Source organism: Urocitellus parryii, chromosome 8 (assembly GCF_045843805.1).
Source record: "Urocitellus parryii isolate mUroPar1 chromosome 8, mUroPar1.hap1, whole genome shotgun sequence".
NCBI lineage: Eukaryota > Metazoa > Chordata > Mammalia > Rodentia > Sciuridae > Urocitellus > Urocitellus parryii.
This window is the reverse complement of record NC_135538.1, coordinates 11,957,513-11,981,141: the sequence shown is the minus strand read 5'-3', so window position 1 is coordinate 11,981,141 and position 23,629 is coordinate 11,957,513. Positions and strand designations below refer to the sequence as shown.

General features: G+C 34.7%; 1 protein-coding gene across 8 annotated transcripts in view; it reads left to right on the top strand.

Annotated features, from left to right (window-relative positions):
• Nucleotides 1-23,629, top strand: part of Scaf8 (SR-related CTD associated factor 8) — a 189,074-nt gene that overhangs the window by 61,548 nt on the left and 103,897 nt on the right. For 4 of the 8 annotated variants that reach the window (XR_003301280.2, XM_026393816.2, XM_026393818.2 and 1 more), the window contains exons 13-21: nt 366-559; nt 5,701-5,801; nt 6,888-7,001; nt 7,806-7,962; nt 10,199-10,332; nt 12,055-12,199; nt 14,679-14,747; nt 18,311-18,529; nt 19,361-20,834. Coding sequence is in view for 7 of the 8 variants with exons in the window: in XM_026393816.2 (XP_026249601.1) it covers nt 366-559; nt 5,701-5,801; nt 6,888-7,001; nt 7,806-7,962; nt 10,199-10,332; nt 12,055-12,199; nt 14,679-14,747; nt 18,311-18,529; nt 19,361-20,820 (2,593 nt within the window). In the remaining variant the exon portion in view is untranslated. Of the gene's footprint in view, nt 1-365; nt 560-5,700; nt 5,802-6,887; nt 7,002-7,805; nt 7,963-10,198; nt 10,333-12,054; nt 12,200-14,678; nt 14,748-18,310; nt 18,530-19,360; nt 21,478-23,629 lie in introns of those variants that run through there. The other 4 variants (XM_026393823.2, XM_026393821.2, XM_026393819.2 and 1 more) reach the window with 1 other exon arrangement.

The window sequence follows — 23,629 nt, the reverse complement described above, 5'->3', positions numbered from 1 at the left end:
AGTATTTCAGTATCACCTTTCAATTAAGCACTGTATGAATTTTAGAAGTTGACCAACATTAAACTGAATTATTTAGTGGCCTACATTTTATAGTGAAGTCCTTTCTCAAATCTCATTATTCTTCTTCCTCCTGATAGTGAATAATCGCCAAGACTCAGAAGCACTAGACAAATATTTGTGGTTAATGTGAACCTCCATTGCTCTGAGAATTGAGCACTATGTGTGTTTTATGATATAATGTTAAATGTTTTAAGAGTTAGCTGAATATACATTTTTCCCCTCATTTAGAATTGAGCAGTGTTAAAGAAGGACAACATTGTCCTTAAAAATAAAAAGAAATGTGTTTTTTTTGTATGTTTTTGTAGATCACCAAGGAAACGGAGGTCCAGGTCAAGATCTGGTTCTCGCAAGCGTAAACACCGAAAGCGATCAAGGTCCCGCTCAAGAGAGAGGAAGAGGAAGTCATCACGTTCATACTCCAGTGAAAGGAGAGCCAGAGAAAGGGAGAAGGAACGACAAAAAAAGGGATTACCTCCAATTAGATCTAAAACATTAAGTGGTAAGTAACATACTTCTGTAAAACTTTGGTTTCAATACATTCAAAAAAATAGTTATCTCCTGTAAGTTCTCTAAACCAAACTATTTTGGACTAAAAAATTGAAAATGGGTTAGGTAAATGAATGATTATGTCCTAGTTGTTTTTTTTTTTTAATGTGACAGAAAAAAAGGAAAAATAGATTCTACTCAAATACTAAGAGTGTTTAGAGTAGATTTTTTAAAAATTTAATGCAAGTTAGGAAATATGACTTTAATGACACATAAAGCAGACCAGGTTAATATCTATAGCATAATGCAATTTCTCTTATTTACAGCATCCTAACCAACTGTGAACACCAGTTTTATAGAAGTAATTATTACATGAAGTATACACTTTGTATTGTGTGTAAAATTTACTTATTAATTTTGCAGACCTAGGGCTTGAACCCAGGGACTTCCTCATGCTAGGCAAGTACTCTAGCATGGAGACATGCACATAGCCTTACTTTGCTATAATTTTTAAACTATATTATAAACTTGCAGGTTAATTCTAGATGAGGAATTCCTATTGTACAGGCTGTTTCCCTCTTTATATGTTAATCTTTTGTGTATAATTAGAACAGATTTAGTAATAGTTGAGTTTGTTTTAGGAGCAGACTAGGGGACATTCATATAATAGGATTGTTAAGTATAGCATAATAAAATGAATTACTGCCAAATTCTGCAAGGGCATTCTTATTGGGTTGTCACTTCTAAGGTGAACTAGTAGACTATAGATGGGCACAGAGGTATATAAAATGTAGCAAGTTATGATCATTTGTTAAGAAGTAAACATTAATCATGGTACCTAATTTCTGAAGGTTTCCAAATTATTTCTGCATGAGGGATAGATAAATATTTGGTATAATGTGTGCTACTAAAGCATTATGAAATTGCAGGCCTAAAATTAAAGGCAGCAACACCCATCTTCTGATTAAGTTTTGGCAATTTGAGTAGGTCTTGGCTATCTTCTGAGAATCTGGTTATGGCAGGTAGTATTAATTTAATATTGATATTTTATCTTCGTATGTGTCTCTTTGTTCCTTTGGGTGAGAGACTAAATGTAAAATTATTAAGTGCTGTCTGATAAAGGAATAACGTCCAAAATCTCTACTATGCCTCCTTGCATGGTTACCAGTAGAACATTCAGAATTACTCATTAACCAGTATGAAGGTAGAACTACTATTTAGAGTCTCTTTCATTTAGTTCTCACTTACATTGTTGCTGTCACATTACATAGCTGTTGACCGTGGAATCTATTTTCTTTTTTTAAAACTTATTATTTTTTAATTGACACCCAATGATTGTGCATATTTGTTGGGTACAATGTGACATTTCTATTCATGCATACAATATGTAATGATCATGTCAGGGCATTTAGCATATCCATCATCTCAGACAATTATTATTTCTTTGTACTGGGAACATTCTTTTGGCTATTTGAAATGTAATAAACTTGTGACTCTAGTCACCCTACTTTACTATAAAACACCAGACTTATTCCTCTTATCCAGCTGAACTGGGGATAGGGCTCAGTGGTAGAGCCCTTGTCTAGCATGCACTAAGCCCTGAGGGCAATCTCCAATACTGCAAAAAAGTAAAGGGAAAGAAGTAAAAAAGAAGAAAATCAACTTTTTTTGGTACCCAATAATCAGCTTTTTTCTATGCATCTCTCCCATACCTTTCCAATCTCTACTAACCCTTGAATCCTTGTTCTAGTCTACTTCTATGAAATAATTTTTTTTTAACTCCCACATCTGAGTGAGAAGATGTGGTGTTCTTTTGTGTGTGTGTGTGTGTGTGTGTGTGTGTATGTGTGTGCCCCCTTTATTTCTCTTATCACAGTCTTCTCCATTTTTATCCATGATCCTGCAAATGAGAGATTTCATTCCTTTTTATGGCTGAGTAATATGATGGAATCAATCAATCAATCATTTTTGTGGCACCAGAGATTAAACCTAAGTGCTTAACCATTGAGTCACATCCCCAGTCCTTTTTTATATTTTATTTAGAGACAGGGTCTTACTGAGTTGCTTAGGGCCTTGTTAAATTGCTGAGGCTGGCTTTGAACTCAAGGTCTACTTGCCTTAGCTTCCTAAGCCGCTGGAATTACAGGCATGTTCTACCGTTCCTGGCATAAATTTAGGTTTTATTACTGTTATTTTCATGAGTAAAATATCATACAGTAAAAAATAAAATTAGAAAATACAGTGAAGAATATATCTCACATTGTTAACTGCAGAACTCTTTTTACTCTGAAACAATATCATATTCCTCTGATCAATATTCTCTCTACATATAATAAACTCATGCGGTTGTGCTTCCCTGTTATTGGTGCTTAGAGTAGATTTTAGAACACAAGATTTTTGAAAATAGTCCAAGAAATATGAAGCATCAACAAACAGTAACATTCCAGGAATCAAGTTGTCCTCTCCTTTTTTAGTCAGCCTTCATAGCAATGACAAAAATCAATAACAACAATCTAGAGGAGGAAAATTTTTTTTGGTTTTATTGGTTCATTTCGTAGTTGGCCAACTCCATAGCTGTGGACCCTAGGTAAGGCAGAACATCATGGCAGAAGGGTTTGGAGAGAGCTCTGCATTCCAGGGACAAAATGTAAACCCTAAAGGCTCAACCCCAGTGGCCTTCTTCTTCCAACCATATCTTGCTTGTCTACAATTAATGCCCAATTAGTTCATATTTGTGGATTAATCCACTGATTAGGTCACATCCCTTATAATCTAATCGTTTCATTTGAAAATTCTTGGGTTGTCTCACACATGAACTTTTGGAAGATATGTTGTATCTACAACTTCTTATGGGGTCAGGGAGAATCATTTTTGCTTCTTAGGAAAAATTGTAGAAAGATTACAAGAAAGAGCTAGGAAACATGAATAGAATTTGGGGATATTAAGACAGCTAGAAAATGCAAGACAGTAAGGAAGAGGAAGGAGCTAGTCAAATAACTTCATCAGACTGCTAAGGGTTTGTGGTAGATTGAATAATGGGCCCCCAAAAGATATTTTACATCCAGTATTTCTGCAATTTGTAAAACATTTGCATAGAAGGCAGGTAAGTTAGCTTTCTGTCACTGTAACAAAATAAGTAACCACCTCAGTAAGGAAAAGTTTTATTTTGATTTACAATTTCAGAGGTTTTAGTCATGGTTGCTTGGTCCTGTTGTCATTCAGCCTGTGATGGCATAGTGCATCATGGGAGGATGTACAGGAGACCACTTCACATCATGGGTCTGGGAAACAGAGAGAGAGGGGGAGGAAGGGGTTGAGGTCCCAGTATCGCCTTCAAGGGAAAGCCCCCAGTGACCTATTTTTCCTTGTATTAGGCATCATCTTCTAAAAGTTTCACCATCTCCCAATAGTATCACTGCCTGTCAGCCAACTCTTTATGGGACATTTTGCATCTAAATTATAGCACACAGTAAAAGAGACTTTGTAGTCCTTTTAAAACTAAAGCTCTAAGGCTGGAGATGTGGCTCAAGTGGTAGCGCAGTCGCTTGGCATGCGTGCAGGCCGGGTTCGATCCTCAGCACCACATACAAACAAAGATGTTGTGTCTGCCGAAAACTAAAAAATAAATATTAAAAAATTCTCTCTCTCTCAAAACAACAACAACAACAAAAAAAAACCCTAAAGCTCTAATTTAAAATTTTAAAAATATTAAGGATCATGAGATGGAAAGATTTTTTGGTTAAGTATTATATATGTGTAGGATAATGCTACATGAGACAAAGAATAGCTAGCAGTGAAAGAACATTTATTAGTGTTCTATGATAGCTAAATAATTTCTATGGCTTACATAGGTCTGGAAGATGTTTGTGTTTTGAAAAGCCAGAGTGGAAGGACCCAATAATGATCTTGCCAACAATCGTACTCCAGTGTGAGGTTAAGTTGACCGCAGAGTAGAGCCTGTCCTAGACCTGCTCTATCAAGATCAAGGTAGTCAGAAAGCTGGAAACTTCATTTTTAAAATGACATTGACATAAATCCAAAGTCAGTATATTAAAACTTAGTGTCAGCTGTAATATAAATATCCTCAATAAAAGGTGGTATTTATGGAGGCATAGTCCAGGTGAAAGTAGACAGTCTACATTTTATTAAGGAAATAAAATGATAACAAGGAGTTATAATTCAGTCATCTTGCCCGTGTCCCGCATAGGCAGTGGAATGGGATTCCCTCGGTGGAATGGGCTGGCTGAGAAATAAAAACTTAGAAAAAACTAGAACTCAGAAAGTAGTGTCAGAAGCGGGGCAGAATGGGCAAGCTGATCAGAGTGATCGAGCTTGTAGACTATGGCAAAATGGAGCCCATGCCTGCTTTATTTATATCGAGAAACATCAAAGGCCTTCCATAGAATGTTCTTTTCCACCAAAAAAGGTTAAAGGTGGGCTGCTCAGTTCCTAATTGGTTATGCCCATTTCCGGAGCTACTATGGGGGATCTTCCTAGTAATGTGAAGATAAAGGTCACATGCATTGGGCAGTCCTTTGCAGTGGTATAGTTAGGTATAGTTCCCACGGCCAAACCTTACTCTCCGTGGCTCCGTGCCAAGAGAAGATCCTTATTTCTCAGATGGCTTCCTGAAAAGTCTTTTCCCCATTTAATCTCTGTGCAGAGTATTATTATTTCCTTAATGATAAAGTAGGTAGTATGGCTTTCAGATTTATTTGTGTGTAGGGAAAACATCCACTTATTCATTCTAATACTGAAGGATATTTGAAAGATTGATGGATAAGATTGTAATGGGAAGTGGTTTTAAAACTTTGTTGCACATTGTGGTCAGCTGGGGGAATTAAGATAAAAACAAAAACAAAACCTCCCATATTCTAGTGCAGCACGCCACATACCACTCACAGTGTCCTACAGCAGACACTGGTCAAATTGAGAACAGGTGACATGCAAGAGGTTGACACAGTGGAAATGTGACTGAGTAGTTGGAATTGATTTGATCAAAAACATAACAGATATAAGTGTCCATTAATAAGTATTTTAAGTATACTATCATGAATTTTATCTGTCATTAATACTTTTTCCTCAAGTTACTTGAAAGAAGTAACTATACATCTTTGTGATTTAGGTCATTTTGTCTATTTTATTTCTTGACAGTATGTAGCACTACTCTCTGGGTTGGTCAGGTAGACAAGAAAGCGACACAGCAAGATTTAACCAATCTTTTTGAAGAGTTTGGACAAATTGAATCCATTAATGTAAGTACCAGCTTTTAAATGATAATTTGAATTTTAAAAGTCAAGCTTTTCACTCATTTAAAGAATCTACTTTAGTTCCTAGTTAAGCTTAGTAGTAGATTTTTTAGCAGTTTAGCACTGTATTTATTTAGTTTTGCAATACAGGTGATTGAACCCAGAAGTGCTATACTACTGAGGTACGTTCCTTTTTTAAAAATTTAAAACGGGGTTTCACTAAGTTACCAGGACTGACCTTGGGCTTGTTATCCTCCTGCATAAGCCTCCTGAATTGCTGGTGTTACACCACCAGCACACCCAACTAGAACTTTTTTCTTAACATCAAATGTTTGAATTAGCAGGAACACTGTATGTGACCTAGTATTGTTTCCTCTCTCTTTTTTAAGATGAATATAAGAAACAGTCTCACAGAATAGTAATCACTCTCACATGGGCACTTGAGTGTAGTAGTTTACATGCTTCATGAATCATTCTTCAGATCTGTAACTGAGATTATTTTCCTATTGTTAAAACCTTTGTTCAGAAGTCTTGTTCAAAATAAAACAAATGTAGTTTTATCATCAATTGTTAAAGAATACAGATTTTATATTAAGGATGATACTTCCCCAAAACAAAACCCTTCACACATTCCTTAGTTAATCATTTGGAAAAGTTGAGAGTATCACTAGAAATAAATTATTTGCCTTCAAACATTTTGGCTATACAATATTATTTCCCTTTTATTTGGTAGTATTTTATATATGGAGATACATATTTATTTTGTTTTAATAGTTCTTTATTTTTTACTCAGAAATCTTAACATTCAATATTTAAGATTTCACATATATTATGACTTGAAATGAAGCCAAATTAGTTTTTGAATTTTGTTTGTTTTTAACTGAGTTAATTGTACATAAATAATATTATTAATACATAAACAAAATCAGTAAACAGAAGGACAGGGGAAATTAGTTGATTAACCTACAAAAATTGGTGTATTAGTTAGTAGTCAGTGTTCTGTTTCACTAAAACTGTAAAATCCAACATGAATTTCCATCCTTATACTCTTTCTAAAAAAACAAAAACAAAAAAATTATTTTTTTTAAATAGATGATTCCTCCCAGGGGTTGTGCTTATGTCTGTATGGTACATCGACAAGATGCATTTCGGGCTCTTCAGAAACTGAGTTCCGGATCATATAAAATCGGTTCCAAGGTTATTAAGGTGAGATTTGGAGGAGCAGGGGATGAGAGGGATTTTCAACTATTTTTTGGTGTTCTTTTTTTTTTTTTTTTTGAGGGTGTGGTGGGTACTGGGGGATTGAACTCAGGAACACTTGACCACTGAGCTACATCCCCAACCCTATTTTGTATTTTATTTAGAGATAGGGTCTCATGAGTTGCTTAGAGCCTTGCTTTTGCTGAGACTGGCTTTGAACTCATGATCCTGCCTGAGCTACTGGGATTACAGGCATATACTGCTGCACCTGGCTGTGTTCATTTTTTTCTCCCATGGTGTACTGCCAGAGATTGAGCCCAGGGCTCAAGCCTGTGGAGCATGCACTGTACCACTGAGCTACAGCCCTTAGCCTTGTTTTCATTTTAATGTTATAGGCACAGCTCATCAGAAACATTTCTTCGTATTGTTGAGTTACAGAATTAGATATAGGTAAAATAAGTCCAGTAACCAAGCATTAGTCAAATTATTCTTTAAAACCACACTTGTACAATTTTCTTTTTTGGTGTACAGGTTTTGTTTGAATTGTAATAACTATCCTAATTATTGCTAATGTAAATTTGACCTTTTGATAGTGAAAACAATATTTGGATTGTCTCTGGAAATGTATTATTTTAGCGTTACAGTAGGAAGTGGAAATAAATCTTATACACACTATACTACTGCAGATTTAAAATTAGCAAAACTAATTTTATTTGTATTTGTAGTATTAAAATAAAGTTTTGAACTTTTTGCATTGTTGTTAAGGTACACATAAGAGCTTCCTTTTTTCCCTCTCCCCATTTCCAATAGATTGCTTGGGCTTTAAATAAAGGTGTAAAAACAGAATACAAACAATTCTGGGATGTGGATCTTGGAGTTACATATATACCATGGGAAAAAGTTAAAGTGGATGATTTGGATGGTTTTGCAGAAGGAGGCATGATTGATCAGGAAACTGTAAATACTGGTAAGAACCCTAAGGCCATTTTTAAATCCTTTTTTAAAAATATTTGTTTTAATTGTAGATAGACACAATAACCTTTATTTTATTTTTGTATGTTGCTGAGGATTGAACCCAGTACCTCACATGTGCTAGGCGAGTGGTCTACTACTGAGCCACAACTCCAGCCCCCTAAGGCCATTTTATTATTTAAAAAGTACATTTAGAAGGTTGTATTTGAAATGGATTTGGGGGTGATAGAGTGAACTGTTCTATTTTATTTACTGCATTCATCTCCCAAAAAAGAGGGAAAAGAACACTGCTGTGTCCATTGTATATGTTTAATGGGTCCTATTTCATAAGTCTTAAAAGCATAGTTAGAAAATTATGGATTAGAAGTGTATTGTAAATGTAGCATTCCTCATGTATATCTTATTTTTTGACACTTGTGTACATGGAAGGTTTTTTGACTAAACATTTTTAATTTTTTGAGTTCAGTGGGAACTGAGAGCTTGAAAGACTTTTGAGAAGCTCTCCAGATTATTTTGAATATTGTCCATGTTGGGAAGAGCAGTAATAGAATTTGTGTGTGTGTGTGGTTGGGGGGGATGGTGGTACCTGGTATTGAATTCAGGGACACTAAACCACTGTGGCATGTCTCCAGCCCTATTTTGTATTTTCTTTAGTGACAGGCTTAGCACCTCACTTTTGCTGGTTGGATTTAAACTTGCAATTCTATTGCCTCAGCCTCCCCAGTAATAGTCTTAGTCTAAAAAGCTGCAATTCACATTCATGGAATATAATAATACTTCTGGAGTACCTACATCATTTGGTCTGCTTTTTAAAAAATTTACCTTTTTTGTATTAAAAGATTTGAGTTATAAATTCACAAGATAATTAGCAGTTATATCCAGAAGGAAATATTAAATTGATATTTGGGAAAGAATTGAAATATGATTGGTGACTTATTTCTTCACATCTTAGCTCTCATTAAAATTGGCTAGTTTCCACAATATTTTTGTTGTTGGGCCAATGTAGGTATTTTTTCTTGGTAGGAAATGTAGCTCAGTGATAGAGTGTGTGCTTAGCCTGGGTGAAGGTCCTGAGTCCAATGTCAAGCAAGACCTTAGTTGTTTTCTTTGTTAGTCTCCCTTACCCCACCTCAGCTTCTTCTCCAGAACGTTCATTCTTTTAATAGAGACTTTGGTTCTTTCTTTCTTTCTTTCTTTTTTTTTTTTGTAAGTCCTAATTTTTGGAATGGGAATTATGACAAAGACTAATATACAAAAAATTATTACTGACATGAGGTATAGCACAGGGGTCACAGTTCATCGGTCAAATCCTGTCAGTGTGCTGTTCTGCACAAAAAATGTGTTGTAATATAATAGTCTCACTTGGTTACCTATTTCATTTGACTTGTTGTTTGCAATATTAGTTGAATGGTTGCAACAGGGAGCATATTGCCCACAAAGTCTGTGATACTTATATAGGAAGAGATTGCCAATCCATGTTATAATGGAAATAGATAATACATACAAAAAAAATACAAACTGTATAGTGTTTGTGTCAATAAGTTATAAGAAAAAAAAGCAGAGAAGGAAGATAAGCATATGGGTGTTTAAGTATTACAGTTTTTAAGTGATTGTAGGTCTGGTGGAGAGATAGTTATTTAAAGAGGTGAGACAGCCTTTGGGGGAGAATGCATTCAGTAAGAGGGAACATGGAATGCAAGTCTATATTCAGAAATTTGGAGACTGGTATAGCTTTAGCAGAGCGGGTGAGGGAGGAATATGAGATGAAGGCTAAGGGATACAAAGGGGTAAATTCTTATTAATCTTATTTGATTTTTTATTCTAAATGAGTTGGAGAACCACAGAGGGACCCATAGGGCCTCTTTGTGCTATTTTTGCATAGTTCTATTTTCAGGAAGATTTTTCTGTATTGGGTTAATACTTCCTTTGTTGGTCTCTTCTTGTATCTTGTGATGAAAATATAGATAAGGCTGGCTCCTTGTATATCTAACATCCTTTGTGATATATTTCTATTATATCTCTTCTAAGTGTTATCTTTAGATGTCTTGTTTATCAAACTTTTTTGGACTCCTTAGTATCTGGGCAAAAACCTAGAGTGCACCGAAGTTGTAGATGTTTCCTAAAGTTTACCAAGGTAGATGAAGGATTTAGATGTGATATAGATGTATAAATAGGAAAAATTGAAAAGTTGTACCTATCCAAAGGAAGTTAATTTCAAATATTTTGTTTAGAATGGGAAACAGTGAAGAGCTCAGAACCCATTAAAGAGACGGTCCAGACAACTCAGAGTCCAACTCCAGTTGAAAAGGAGACAGTGGTCACAACCCAGGCAGAGGTTTTCCCTCCACCTGTTGCCATGTTGCAGGTTAGTGCTGTGTGGTTTTTTTTTTTTCTTTTAAAAAATATATATTGTTTTACACTTCTGTATTTACTCATGTATTCACTATTTACTTTATAAAAACTTGGAGGAAATTGTTCAAAGTAGGAAAGGTACTTGTCAGTAATGTTAGGCAAATAATTTTTCTTTTAAATCTCTTTAGTCTTTTTAAAGATTTTTTTCTGGTGCTATGGTATCATTGTGCCAAACAAGAAGTTTAAAAAAGGTAAATGGGGAAAATATTGCCTCTGCAAACTTGTATGATTGTTTTCTTTGTTTAATGAGTTCTGGCTCTGAGACTTGAACTATTTTAGGAACCTGGGGTTAGAGTAACACATTAGTGAGGGGGAAAAAAAGTCCTGCCCTTTTAGGGCTTTCATTTTTAATAGGGAAGAGAGAATGTAAAATAAGAGTGAGATGCTATGGAAGGGTAAAGATAGTCTGAAACTGGTTGGGAGTGTCTGGGTAGGTCCTTATAATTTTAAATATAATGGCCAGGGTAGACCTAGTTGCGAATCTTAACATTTGAGCAACAAAGGTATACTAAGGGAATTAATCATGTGGATATCTGAGGAGGAGCCCACTAGGTAAAGGGAACCACTAATTGGAAGGCTGTATGCCAGGAACATACTTGGTGTGTTCCAGGTGCCGTGAAAGTGTAAGTGGCTAGAGTAAGGCCAGTGAGAGGCAGGTTAGTTGACAATAAACCTCTCTAAAGTCTTTGGTTGTCATTCTGAATGAGATGAACCATTGGAGGATTTTGAGCAGAGGAATGACTTGATCTGACGTGATAGTTTTAAAGGAATGTGCTGACTACTATTTTGAAAATAGGCTATAATGAGCATTGATAAAAGCAGGGAGCCCAGTTAAAAACCAATATAGCAATAAAGGTGAGATATGATGGTGACTCCAAATAGCCTGCTAGTTGTGGCAGTAATGAGAATTGGATAAATGTTAGACATGCTTTAAAGTTATGATCAATGGGACTTCTAGAAGTATTTAATATGGATTTGTGAGAAAAAGCAGAGGCAAGGATTTTTTTTTCCCGGTCTAAGATATTAGAAAGATGGATTTACCATTAATAAGAGTGGAAAAGACTGTGAGAAGAGTTCTTTTGGGAAGCACAATTGGGAGTTTGTTGTTTTGTATGTGCATATTAAGTATGAAGTATCTTTTAGACAGTGAACTTGAGATGTTGAATAGACAGTTGATACAGTGGGAAATTTAGGTAAAGCTATGTAGCAGGTAAATTTTTAGGAAATTTTTTACCTAAGATGAGTAAAGGATATTTATGTTGGGATAAGAAGATAAATGTAAGAGAAATTTGAGCCATTCTAAAGCTGTTATTTCATGTTTTCTAATGGTGTGTTGTAACATTGGTAGGTATTATCTAGGCTTAATAGGAGATTAGTAGGCAGTTGAAAATTAATCCTAATATTCAAGTATTCAACCAGGCATCCATTATTTTACATTTGAATATAAGAAAGATTTCACAATCTCCAAGTAAATTATCTATTGTGTATTATTGCCTTGCTTTTACCTTAATAAGTACACTTATTGACAAAATTGTGGGGGTTGGTAATGATATTTGGTTGCTTTCCTAAAAGTCTACACATACATGTAAAATTTACCTTTAGCTATCCCAAGATGTGATCATTGCAAGTGAATAAACTGATAAGTGGCTTTTTTTAAAATTCCTATCCACTAAAGATTCCAGTAGCACCAGCGGTGCCTACAGTTAGTTTAGTTCCACCAGCATTTCCTGTGTCCATGCCAGTTCCTCCTCCTGGATTCAGCCCAATACCTCCACCACCTTTTCTGCGAGCAAGTTTTAACCCTTCACAACCACCTCCTGGTAAGAAATTTTCACATTATTATTTTGTGTTGCTGAGGATTGAAACAGGGCCTTTGTGCATGCAAAGCAAACACTCTACTCACCTTATTATTCGAACTGTATTTAGAATATCAATAAAGTTGTTCTTTTTCCAGGCTTAAATGTCAAGGAGCCAGTGGTTCTTAGACCTTAGCATACCAGATTTTGTTCCTCTAAGTTTGTAGATGGGCCAGAGTGTTTTCATTACTAATTTGTGCTCAGAAGGCACATTTCTGGAAGAAGCACTGATAGAGAAAAAGGAATTCCTTTAAAATAATTGAAGATAACAACACTTAATGTAAAACTTTTGGTACTGGGGATCAACCAAGGAGTTCTTAACCATTGAGCCACATCCCAGACTGTTAATTTTTTGTTTTGAAATAGGGTCTTGCTAAGTTGCTCTCTAAATTGCTGAGGCTGGCTTTGAACTTGAAATCCTCCTGCCTTAGCCTCCCAAATAACTGGGATTACAGGCATACTTTTTTTTTTTTAATTTTATTTTTTAGTTGTAATGGACACAATATCTTTGTTTTATTTTTATGTGGTGCTGAGGATCAAACCCAGGGCCTTGCATGTGCTGGGCGAATGATCTACCACTGAGCCACAACCCCAGCTCTTAACACACATCTTAACAATTAAGTATATGTAATTGCTTTATAAAGTTTATAGAGCTTTTAGTATTAGACCACGGAAAGTTAAAGGAATGAGGGAGAGATACAGGAATCAAATGATTTAGGTATTGTTTCTCAAAATAGTTTTTAGCTTCATAAATTATTTGCACATTAAAAGAAGTACTTTGTTTTCTTTGATTTATATTCTTAACCATTGGGTATAGTTCTTAAAAATGGTCAACAAGAGTAGAAAGTGAATTAATGTTGGATGTGGTGGCACACACTTGTAATCCCTGTGGTTCTGGAGGCTGAGACAGGAGGATCGTGAGTTCAAAGCCAGCCTCAGCAACAGTGGGATGCTAAGCAGCTCAGTGAGACCCTGTCTCTAAATAAAATACAGAATAGGGCTGGGGATGTGGCTCACTGGTTGAGTGCCCCTGAATTCAATCCCCGGTGGGGCCCCCCGCCCCCCTCCCATGCCCTAAAAAAGTAAATTAATCTTCATAGAATGCTTTATTTTTCAGGTTAATATAAAAATTTTAATTGCTGTTTAATATATAATATAAAATTGAAAGATTTTTTTAATACTTATTTTTTAGTTGTGGTTAAACAAAGTACCTTTATTTTATTTATTTATTTTTATGTGATGCTGAGAATCGACCCCAGGGCTTCAGATATGCTAGGTTAACGCTCTACCACTGAGCCACAACCCTAGCTCCTAAAATGGACAGATTTTAATAAGAATTTTATCTTTAATATTTTAAATGTTGAAAAATCTTTCCTGTTACTGAGCATGGTGGCACATTCCTGTGATTCCAGCAACTTGGGAGGCCGAGGCAGGAGGATCACAAGTTCTAGGATGGCCTTGGCTAAACCCTGTCCCAATATAAAGAAAATCAGAAGGGCTATGGATTTAGCTCAGTGGTAGGATGCTCCTTATTTTAATCCTCCAGTATCACAAAAAAAGAAAGAAATTACTCTTTTCCATTATTTTCTGTATTCATTTGAAAATGAAAATTTCTGAAGCTATTGTGAAATTATACTTTTAATAATTATGCCACATAGGCTTGGTAAATTATTTTCCATCATTGAATTTGTTGATAATATCTTTATTTTTATCACTGTTTTCTAATAAAGTTTACTGGTGGCTTGGTTTAAAATAAAAAATGCAAAGAATCAGATTCATATCATGATCATTTGATCTTTAAGATAATAAAAAAGGCAGTATTAAAATGAAAACTTATTCTAGTCCTCAAAACATATAGTATCTCTAAGATTAATGAAAATATTTTGATCTAATGGGTAAACAGCATATGTATCAAAGAACTAAAATGGTGTGTCTCATAGATGACATTGCATATAATGTGATCAGTAGTTTGAAATGTGTTTCACTGTCCCCATGCACACTCTGTGCTTAATGTAAATAGGTTAGCTGACTTGAGTTAATCATTGGTTTTATAGCAACACAGAGTGTGTCTCAGGACTTGAATGAGTAAATACATACAATGTGTTTATGATCAGTATCTCCCTGCTTGATCCTAATTTAGGATTTAATAAAGTACATGCTTTACATAAATGTCATTTAAAAAATAGAAAATATATGCACAAATATGAGGGCATAGTAATAAACAGTGGAATTTTGCTGGATGTGGTCGTGTGCACCTGTAGTGCCAACTGCCCAGGAAGCTGAGGCTTGATGGAGTTCAAGGTCAGCCTGGGCAACACAATGGGATCCCCATCTCTATAAAAGAGAAGAATGTGGAATTTCATTTATAGCTACTGAAATCTCTGATTTGAAACAAATAATTTTACTGCTTTATTTTTGGTCTTTTTTTTTTTCTCCTATGTAGGTTTCATGCCCCCTCCAGTTCCCCCGCCTGTTGTACCACCCCCTGCAATTCCACCAGTAGTACCAACATGTGAGTTTTCTACTTAGAATTTTCTTTATTCCCAGTAGTATTAAGTGTATTGGTTCTAATTCCTGTGAATTTATTTTTTTAATGAAAGTTTTCAAACAAATGTATTTGTTAGATGATTTCTAAAAATAAACAATATTATGGCAATTTTTATATTTGCTCAGTTGTCTCAAAATGTTTTTCTGTAATTGAGTTTAGTAGTCACAAAGTCAAAATTCAAAGAAGATCCCCCCATCATATTTGTGGTTTTTGTTTGCTTTATTAAATGTCTTAATATAGAGTAGATTCACCTAAACTCTGCTTCCATTTCATTATTCTTCATGACATGTTGAAGAAACATTTCAGTTTTTATCCCCCATCATGTTTGTGGTTTTTGTTTGCTTTATTAAATGTCTTAATCTAGAGCAGATTCACCTAAACTCTCCTTCCATTTCATTATTCTTCATGACATGTTGAAGAGACAGTTCAGTTTTTATATATATACAAGATCCCAAATAATGGATTAGAATTTTTGCATCTTTGTGGTATTAAATTTTTTCCTGTGTCTCTACATTTCTTATGCAATGGAAGTGAGCACTAAAGACTTAGATCCTAGTTTAGCTTTTTTCACAAAATACTTAATAAGCCAAATGCCTTAAACTTGGCATGACATCACATCAGAAGTCATGTAGCATCTTTTTACCTTGTGGTTTACTTTATTTTTTAGAGCAGTTTTAGGTTCATGGTAAAATTGAGCCAAAGGTACAGAAATTTCCTATATACTCGCACTCTTGACATGCCTAGCCTCTCCAGAATGGTGTATAGTTACAGCTGATGAACCCACATTGAGACATGATTACAGAAAAAGTTCATAGTTTACATTAGGGTTAGCCTTTGGTGTATTTTCCACCTTTAATGATGTTATGATGGATCAGAACATTCAAGTAATGGAACTTGGTCATTTGAAACATTTTCCTTCAAGTTTTTATATGATGGTTTCATCCATTAGCCACTGTTGCTTGAATTATTTGCCATTAATTGCAAAGTTGTATCTTTTAAAATCTAGAATTCCTTCTACATTCCTTAACTAGAGTTTTTTTAATTAAAAAAATTATTTCTCATCAACTAATGATACTTGTTTAGTCTGGGCAGGAAAGTCAGGGTAGATGTGAAATCTTATCTTTAATTCCCATCTTTCAGTATGATGTGTTAGTTCTAGGGAGCCTTCCTGTGATAACCAATAACTGAGGCAGGGAGGATTTCTTATATCTCTCCTCTTCCTCTCCCTTGTCCTCCCTTCTTCCTTTTTTTTTTTTTTTTTGATTGCTTTCTCAGTGTTTATGAGTTAAAAGACTTTCTTCCAATCACTTGCATTTATTGTTCTTCATGAAGTTCAGATTGCTTCATCTTTGAACAATTTGGAGAACCTATGTGTTGCTTCTTTGTTAAGATGATTGCATTAGTTTTTCAAGGCTTCTTAGCCTTATTTTGGCCCATTGTGTCCCTGACTGATTTTGTGTTTTTCCTGCTCTAGTTCAAGAATCCATCATTTCTCCAAATGGGATATAGTATTTAGAGGTCACAGTTGGGGTTTAAGATTTTCATTTTGCTTTTGCGATTTCTTTGGGCATAGGAATGTTCAGTGTATAAAACTAGACAGTACATGTTTTGAAAAGGAAAAAAAATATGAAAATACACTGTAAAACAAATTTGACTTTATAGAACTTTTTTTTACTTAGCTACTTTGATTTTTAAATTTATATTCTACTGAAAACATTAACTTGATTTATTTTCATTCTTATAATTAAAACCTTCACACCCAATACACAATAGTTTTTTGTGAAAAGGCCAGTGTTAGTGCTAACAAGCATTCTGGATGAAACTTAACATTTCTCCACTGATATCTTTATCCTCAGAATAAGTATTTATTGAAAATGTATAATCAAGTTGCCCTTAACCTACAGTCACCTGAAAACATAACTTGCTCTTTGTAGTGGTGGCACCAGCTTCATGTGTGAATTTTTCATTTTTTTGACATTTTCATAGAATAGGTACCCCAGCCTACCTGGTTTTCTTTACTAAAATAAACATTTCAAAAGGAAAATAAGAACTGAAATGTAAATCATTACAGACATTTATTACCTTTAATTCCTTAGTCTTTTTTCCTATTTTTGGACATTTCAGAAATGTTAAATATGCCCTTTTATTCATTTTTATTGTTTTCATGTGTTTTCCCTGTAGCTGTTCTTTAATCTTCTAAACAAACCTTTAGTAATTTGGGTCAAGCTTATGTCAAAAATTAGACCTGAAAAGGCCCATATTACAAGAGAATATATATGCTAAATAGAGATCTTAACTTTGGATATCTAATGCATTTTCTTAATATTCTTTTTAGTTTGTTCTTGTGTATATATGACAATAGAGTATATTTTGTCATACTATACCTACATGGAGTATAACTTCCCATTTTTGTGGTTGTACATGATGTTGAGTTTCACCTGTCTTGTATTCATATATAAACATAGGAATGTTCTGTCCGGTTCATTCTACTGTCTTCCCTAGTCCCATTACTCTCTTCCCTTCATTTCCTTTTGTCTAATCCAGTATTTTCTTAGGATTCTTAAGTGAATTCTTCTTTCAGTGTTTAGGCCACATTAGAATCTTTCCTTTTTAATATTCTTGGTTAATTAGGAATAATTATTTATTTCAGAAAATTAGACTAAGTGTTCAGAAGTTATTTCTGAATTCACACAAATTACGCTAGATCCTGCCTCCTAATTATTCCTAGTTTATTAGTTTGGAAAATCTGGAATTGATTAATAGAAAGAAGTTCTGGTGTGCTCCAGATTGCTTGCACACTGTCTCATTTTTAATAATTCCTGTTGCCTGATCATAGGGATTTTAATCTGTATTTTACTGCTCTCTTATGTGCTAACAGTTTGTCCTGGTAACTCTAGAGTCAAATGTGAGGAAAAATATTTCCTAAAATCTCCAAATATGATTTGAAAATCATAGTTGTGTAGTTAACATTCCTCTAGTTCTGCTTTTTAATATATAGATGACATTTGGTCTTGAGAATTTTTCTATCAGTTCTTTAAAACATGGTTTCAATAGCTTTGTATTTGTAGTCCATCTCATCTGTATTTCTAATTTCATTTGAAAAAAGGTAGTGAATGTAAGAATGTACCTTGTAGGTTCAAGGAGAATGGGCAGATTTTCATTCTGATGCTAATCATTTGTCTGTGTTAATCATTTCTGTATATTTTGCTTTTCTGGCTAGTGTCTTTGGAAAAGTAATTTTTTGTATTCCTGGAATTTTCTTTAGTCCTGGTTCTTGCTTTACTAAACACTTCTATTAAAAAAAATACTTCTTATACCTGTTGGTGTTCCCTATTTTTAAAAGTAAAGTTTTGTAAATATGCCTTAGTCTCTTCATGGTAATTCATTGGTCGTTTTGAGCATTATTTATTATATAATGTCCTTAGTAATAAAGATGCCATAAAGTGAATCATTCAAGCAGCCAGAAAATGTAGCTCATGAATTCATTAGCTAATAAATCTGAGATACATTTTTCTCTTTTTAAACAGCCTTAGTGCAACCACCACTGTCCATGACCCCTGAAGCTGTGAAGGATGTTGGATTTGGTAGTCTTGTTTTACCAGGTGGTCCAGTTGCCAGCAGTCTTGCTACTTCTGCTCTACCAACTGGAAATGTTTTTAATCCTCCACCTAAACAAGCAGAGCCTGAAGAAAAAGTACCTCATCTTTTAGAACACCAGATTTCTTCTGGTGAAAACAGCAGATCAGGTAAAAAATAAATAAAATAAATCTCATAGCATTTCTTTATGTATTGATATTTAATTCTGGGGTGGCATGCATTTGCACAGATGTTGAAATATTGTAATTTTCAGAGAGAGAGAGATCACTATATCCTAGCGACTTTGATTTTTTTAAATGACATTTTACTCAGAATAATGTAGATTTCGGTTCCCTTGCACCTTTTTGGCCTGCCTCAGTGGATTATTATGAAAATAAAGCTGCACAGAACCTGTATGTTTGTAAGAAAATGAAATGAGCAAGTATTAGGTATGAATAACTTCTACCAATCCTAGATATTATCCAGTTAGATCTCAGTGATAAATATGGTGTTTGAAAGCATTTAAGTTCTTTTGTTATGGCTGTGCTATTGGTATATTAAAAAATATGTTTTAAAAAGGCTTTCCATTAAAGGTAAGTGAATCAGTGTAAAGTTTTATAGAACAGTCCCACTTAAGTTTTAATATTTAAATTTCACTTTGTATAATTTTAATAATTAAAACAATTTTTAATATGTATTTTTTAGTTATAGTTGGACACAATACCTTTATTTATTTTTATGTGGTGCTAAGGATTGAACTCAGTGCCTTGCACGTGCTAGGCGAGGTCTCTACCTCTAAGCCAAAACCCCAGCCCTAATTTTAATAATTTAAACTCAATTTTTATTTAGTGTTTAGTATAGCTTGATTTTTGCGGATACAAGTAACTGATTAACTCCAGCTAATTACTGGAAATTATAGAATTAATAATGTATAAGTGAAGTTTCCTTTTCATGCCAGAATAACTATTATTTTGAATTATTTCTCCTCTTTCCGCTTTTAGTGATTCCGAATGATATTTCAAGTAATGCTGCAATTTTAGGAGCACAGCCGCCTAATGTGACAAGCAATTCTGGAATTTTGGGAGTCCAAAGACCAAATGTATCAAGTAATTCTGAAATTCTTGGAGTCCGGCCATCTAATGTTTCCAGTAGTTCTGGGATTATTGGAGCTCAACCACCAAATATTCTAAATAACTCTGGAATTTTGGGAATACAGCCACCGAATGTGTCAAATAGTTCTGGACTTTTGGGAGTGCTACCCCCAAATATGCCGAATAATTCTGGACTTGTAGGAGTACAGCCACCAAATGTTACAAATACTTCTGGACTTTTGGGAACACAGCCACCTGCTGGACCTCAAAATTTACCCCCTTTAAATATCCCAAGTCAAAGGATGCCTGCAATGCCAATATTAGACATTCGTCCAGGACTAATACCACAGGCCCCTGGACCAAGATTCCCTTTAATACAACCTGGAATTCCACCCCAACGTGGAATCCCTCCCCCATCGGTACTTGATTCAGCTCTTCATCCACCACCCCGTGGACCTTTTCCTCCAGGAGACATTTTTAGTCAGCCAGAAAGACCTTTTCTAGCTCCTGGAAGACAAAGTGTAGAAAATGTTATTAACCCAGAAAAAAGGATACCGCTTGGGAGTGATAACATTCAACAGGAAGGAGATAGAGATTACCGGTTTCCTCCCATAGAAACCAGGGAGAGCATTAGTAGACCTCCCCCAGTGGATGTTAGGGATGTGGTTGGGCGGCCTATAGATCCAAGAGAAGGTCCTGGAAGGCCTCCATTAGACGGTAGGGATCATTTTGGAAGACCTCCTGTAGATATCAGAGAGAATCTTGTGAGGCCAGGTATAGATCATCTTGGTCGAAGAGACCACTTTGGCTTTACTCCAGAGAAGCCCTGGGGGCATAGAGGAGATTTTGATGAGAGAGAGCACCGGGTTCTCCCTGTCTATGGTGGTCCAAAAGGATTACATGATGAAAGAGGTAGATTTCGGGCTGGAAGCTACCGATTTGATCCTAGAAGTGGTCCTTGGAACAGAGGATTTGGACAAGAAGTTCACAGAGATTTTGATGACCGCAGAAGACCCTGGGAAAGGCAGAGGGATAGGGATGACAGAGATTTTGATTTCTGCAGAGAAATGAATGGAAATCGTCTTGGACGAGATAGAATTCAAAACACTTGGGTCCCCCCTCCTCATGCTCGGGTTTTTGATTATTTTGAAGGGGCCACTTCTCAACGAAAAGGTGATAATGTGCCTCAGGTTAATGGTGAAAATACAGAGAGACATGCTCAACCACCGCCTTTACCAGTACAGAATGATCCTGAACTTTATGAAAAACTGACGTCTTCAAGTGACATAAACAAGGAGAAGAGTGACACAGTTGCTGATATAGAAAGTGAACCAGTGGTGGTAGAAAGCACAGAAACTGAGGGGACATAATCATCACTCAGTAGGTAAAAGATACCTTTTGTAAAGTTGTCATCTCTCTGTAATAGATTAATGGCTGACTGGACCATAGTTGTTCACTTTTGTCTGCCAGAATTAAGTTAATCTGATGTTCATGTTCACCTTTCTCTTAAAATAATTGTACAACTGACTTGTATAGACATTGTTCTTAATATGAACATGATAGGTAAACTTTTTTTTTATTTTTCTGATAAAATATAAATGTTGCCCCAGATTCTTTTAACGTCAAGGAAACGAATAACAGCTTGTCAGAGACTTCCTATGGAAGAAAGAATTTTTTAGATACTATCAGTAGGTTGGATATGGTAATAGATATATTTCAAAATAGCAAGTGGTGGTATATCTTATCCATATCTCTAGGCTGCTGCAGCATTTTAAGGTAGTAGACAAAGCTGTGATATTTTATGCAAAGACTGGCTCTAGATATTTGAGGAGCATACTACAGAGATTTTAAAAAGTGATTTTGTAAAATCTACACTATGGTCTCTGTTACTCCAAAGTAAGTGTGTGTGATTTGTTCCTCATACTGCAGTGAGTAAAAGAAAAAAAAAAGAAGTAAACAACAACATAAATATTAAAGTACGTTTCAATGTTGGGTGAATTTTGTTTTTAGATGCCAATAAAACTTATTTGTTTGATAACAGTGTTCTAGGAATTGTATTTTTTTAACCTACAAATTCTTAAGACTCTGAATCATTAGAAGCATGTGCTTAGTTGTGAAAATTTTCTATTATTCTTAAAACAACATCAAAGAACTGTGTGGTAGAAAAAGCATTTACTTTGTTATTAAAATCATGCAGTCTCATATAGTATGTATGCAACATCTGTGTATGTTTACTGTGTAAGTCATAGTTTTTTTCTTTTTCTCTGTATGTTGGTCTTCATGTACATACAGAGAAAGTGAAGAAGAGTTTAGGTAATGAAATGTTCTTTAAAATCTGATAGAAAATTGGAAAAGTTTGGCAAATTTGCTCATAGTTACAGCTTATTGTTTTTAGTCTTTATGAAGATAAAATAAGAAGTATTATAAAGAAATACAGTGGCAGGGTGGCAGTTCTTTTTTAACATAGCTAAGTGAAGCCAGATTTAGCTTGGAGCCATATTTCACATAAATGCTTGCATTGCTTTGTTTCACACTGTATTTGGTATTCTGCATAGTTTAGTAGTAGCACTAAAGACTTTCTTAATTCATGTGCCTGACATGAATTACTTAATTGAACAAAATGTATGTATATATAGATAGATATAGTGGTGTTGGTGGACTTTTAAGATACTAATTTGTATACCAAGAACAAAGTATCTGTCATATGTTTGGTAGGCTCTGGGTAACACTTTTGGGATTAGCCTCCCAGGTAAACTGAACAGGAGAAAAATTTGGGGTTGGTTTCCTGTTTGGTTTTGCTTTTATGTTTCATTTATTTGCTATTTATATTCTTTTGGGTTTTTCATATACAGTATATACATATTTAAAAACCCTTTGATGTTTTTTAGTTTTTAATGGAAGGCTTTCATTTGGTTCTATGAATAGTCATTTTCTTTGCTGTGCATTTTGAACAACTATTTGCTTCAAAAGTACTTAAGATATGTTTGTCAAGCCTTCAAAAATGATAGAGCACACCAGCCATTAAAATTGGATTGGTTTTCCTTACCTCTGATAATCTAGAGATGCATAAGATAACTTAAGATAACATAAGATTTCTGGCCAAAAATAAAATCTCTTTTTTACAAGGTGTCTTGACTAGAGATAGTACATTATCTATTTTACTTTCTGAAAAAGTAGGTGAGAGTAGAAATGTTTAAATACTGTTTACTTTGTTTATTTCCATGGTAATTAAGTGAATAATTTGGAGTTAGTTCGAGATAATTTCCTCAGGGTAGTGAGGAAGAACTACGACATTGGTGCAAAGTTTTAATGTTAGAAAACATTGGCCTGGTCCTTAATATTGAGTGGAATTTCTTTTCAACTACTTTAGTTATGTTTACCGTGATTAAAATTAAGTGACATTGAGTTGAATTAAGTAATTATGAAAAATGTGAAGCTTCCTAGTGTTTATGGATCCCAGACTTTTCATCACTGTTACACCTCCATGTGGGAACTTGAAAACAAAATAAGTTCAAGTGTTAAGCTGGTTTGAAGTTCTGAAGGTGAAAGTTACCTAATCAGTTAGCAGTACTATATCTTGAAACCAACCTAGGAAATGTTTGAAAATGCTCTTTTTAAATAGCTAGAAGGAAATTATGATCTGCTTCTTTTGCTCACAGTTCTTTCACAAGAATGCTAACTATTAGAAGAATGTTAGGAGTAACATAGCTGTTTTAATAACAGTGGTTTCAGGTGCTGCAGGAAGTAACTACTTTAGATCCTGAATTATGTAGTGGTGGTTTGTTCTGTGCTGGGGATGAGACTAGGGTTTGTGCCTGCTAACCTTGCATTCTAGCACTGAGCAATGCCCCTAGCCCCACATAGCATTTTAATATGTGACATGTTAGAGTGATGTGACTTTGTCAGTATTAGTAAACCAAGTAGGTAGTTTTAAAATATTTTAATGTCTCTAAACATTTCGTTAAACATGGGCTTCTCTACGTAGCTTAAATGTATATACTGTATTTGATCTTTCATACTGTAAATAGAAATAGCAATGTTGTCTTTATCTGCATCATATTATGGGTACATGCTCTGTTCTAATTTTGTTTCAATATGGGGTTGGAGAAATACTTTGAAAGATAGAAGTAGTATGAAATTATTCCTTTAAAACTTTGAAAGTGGCCTGATATATTTCAT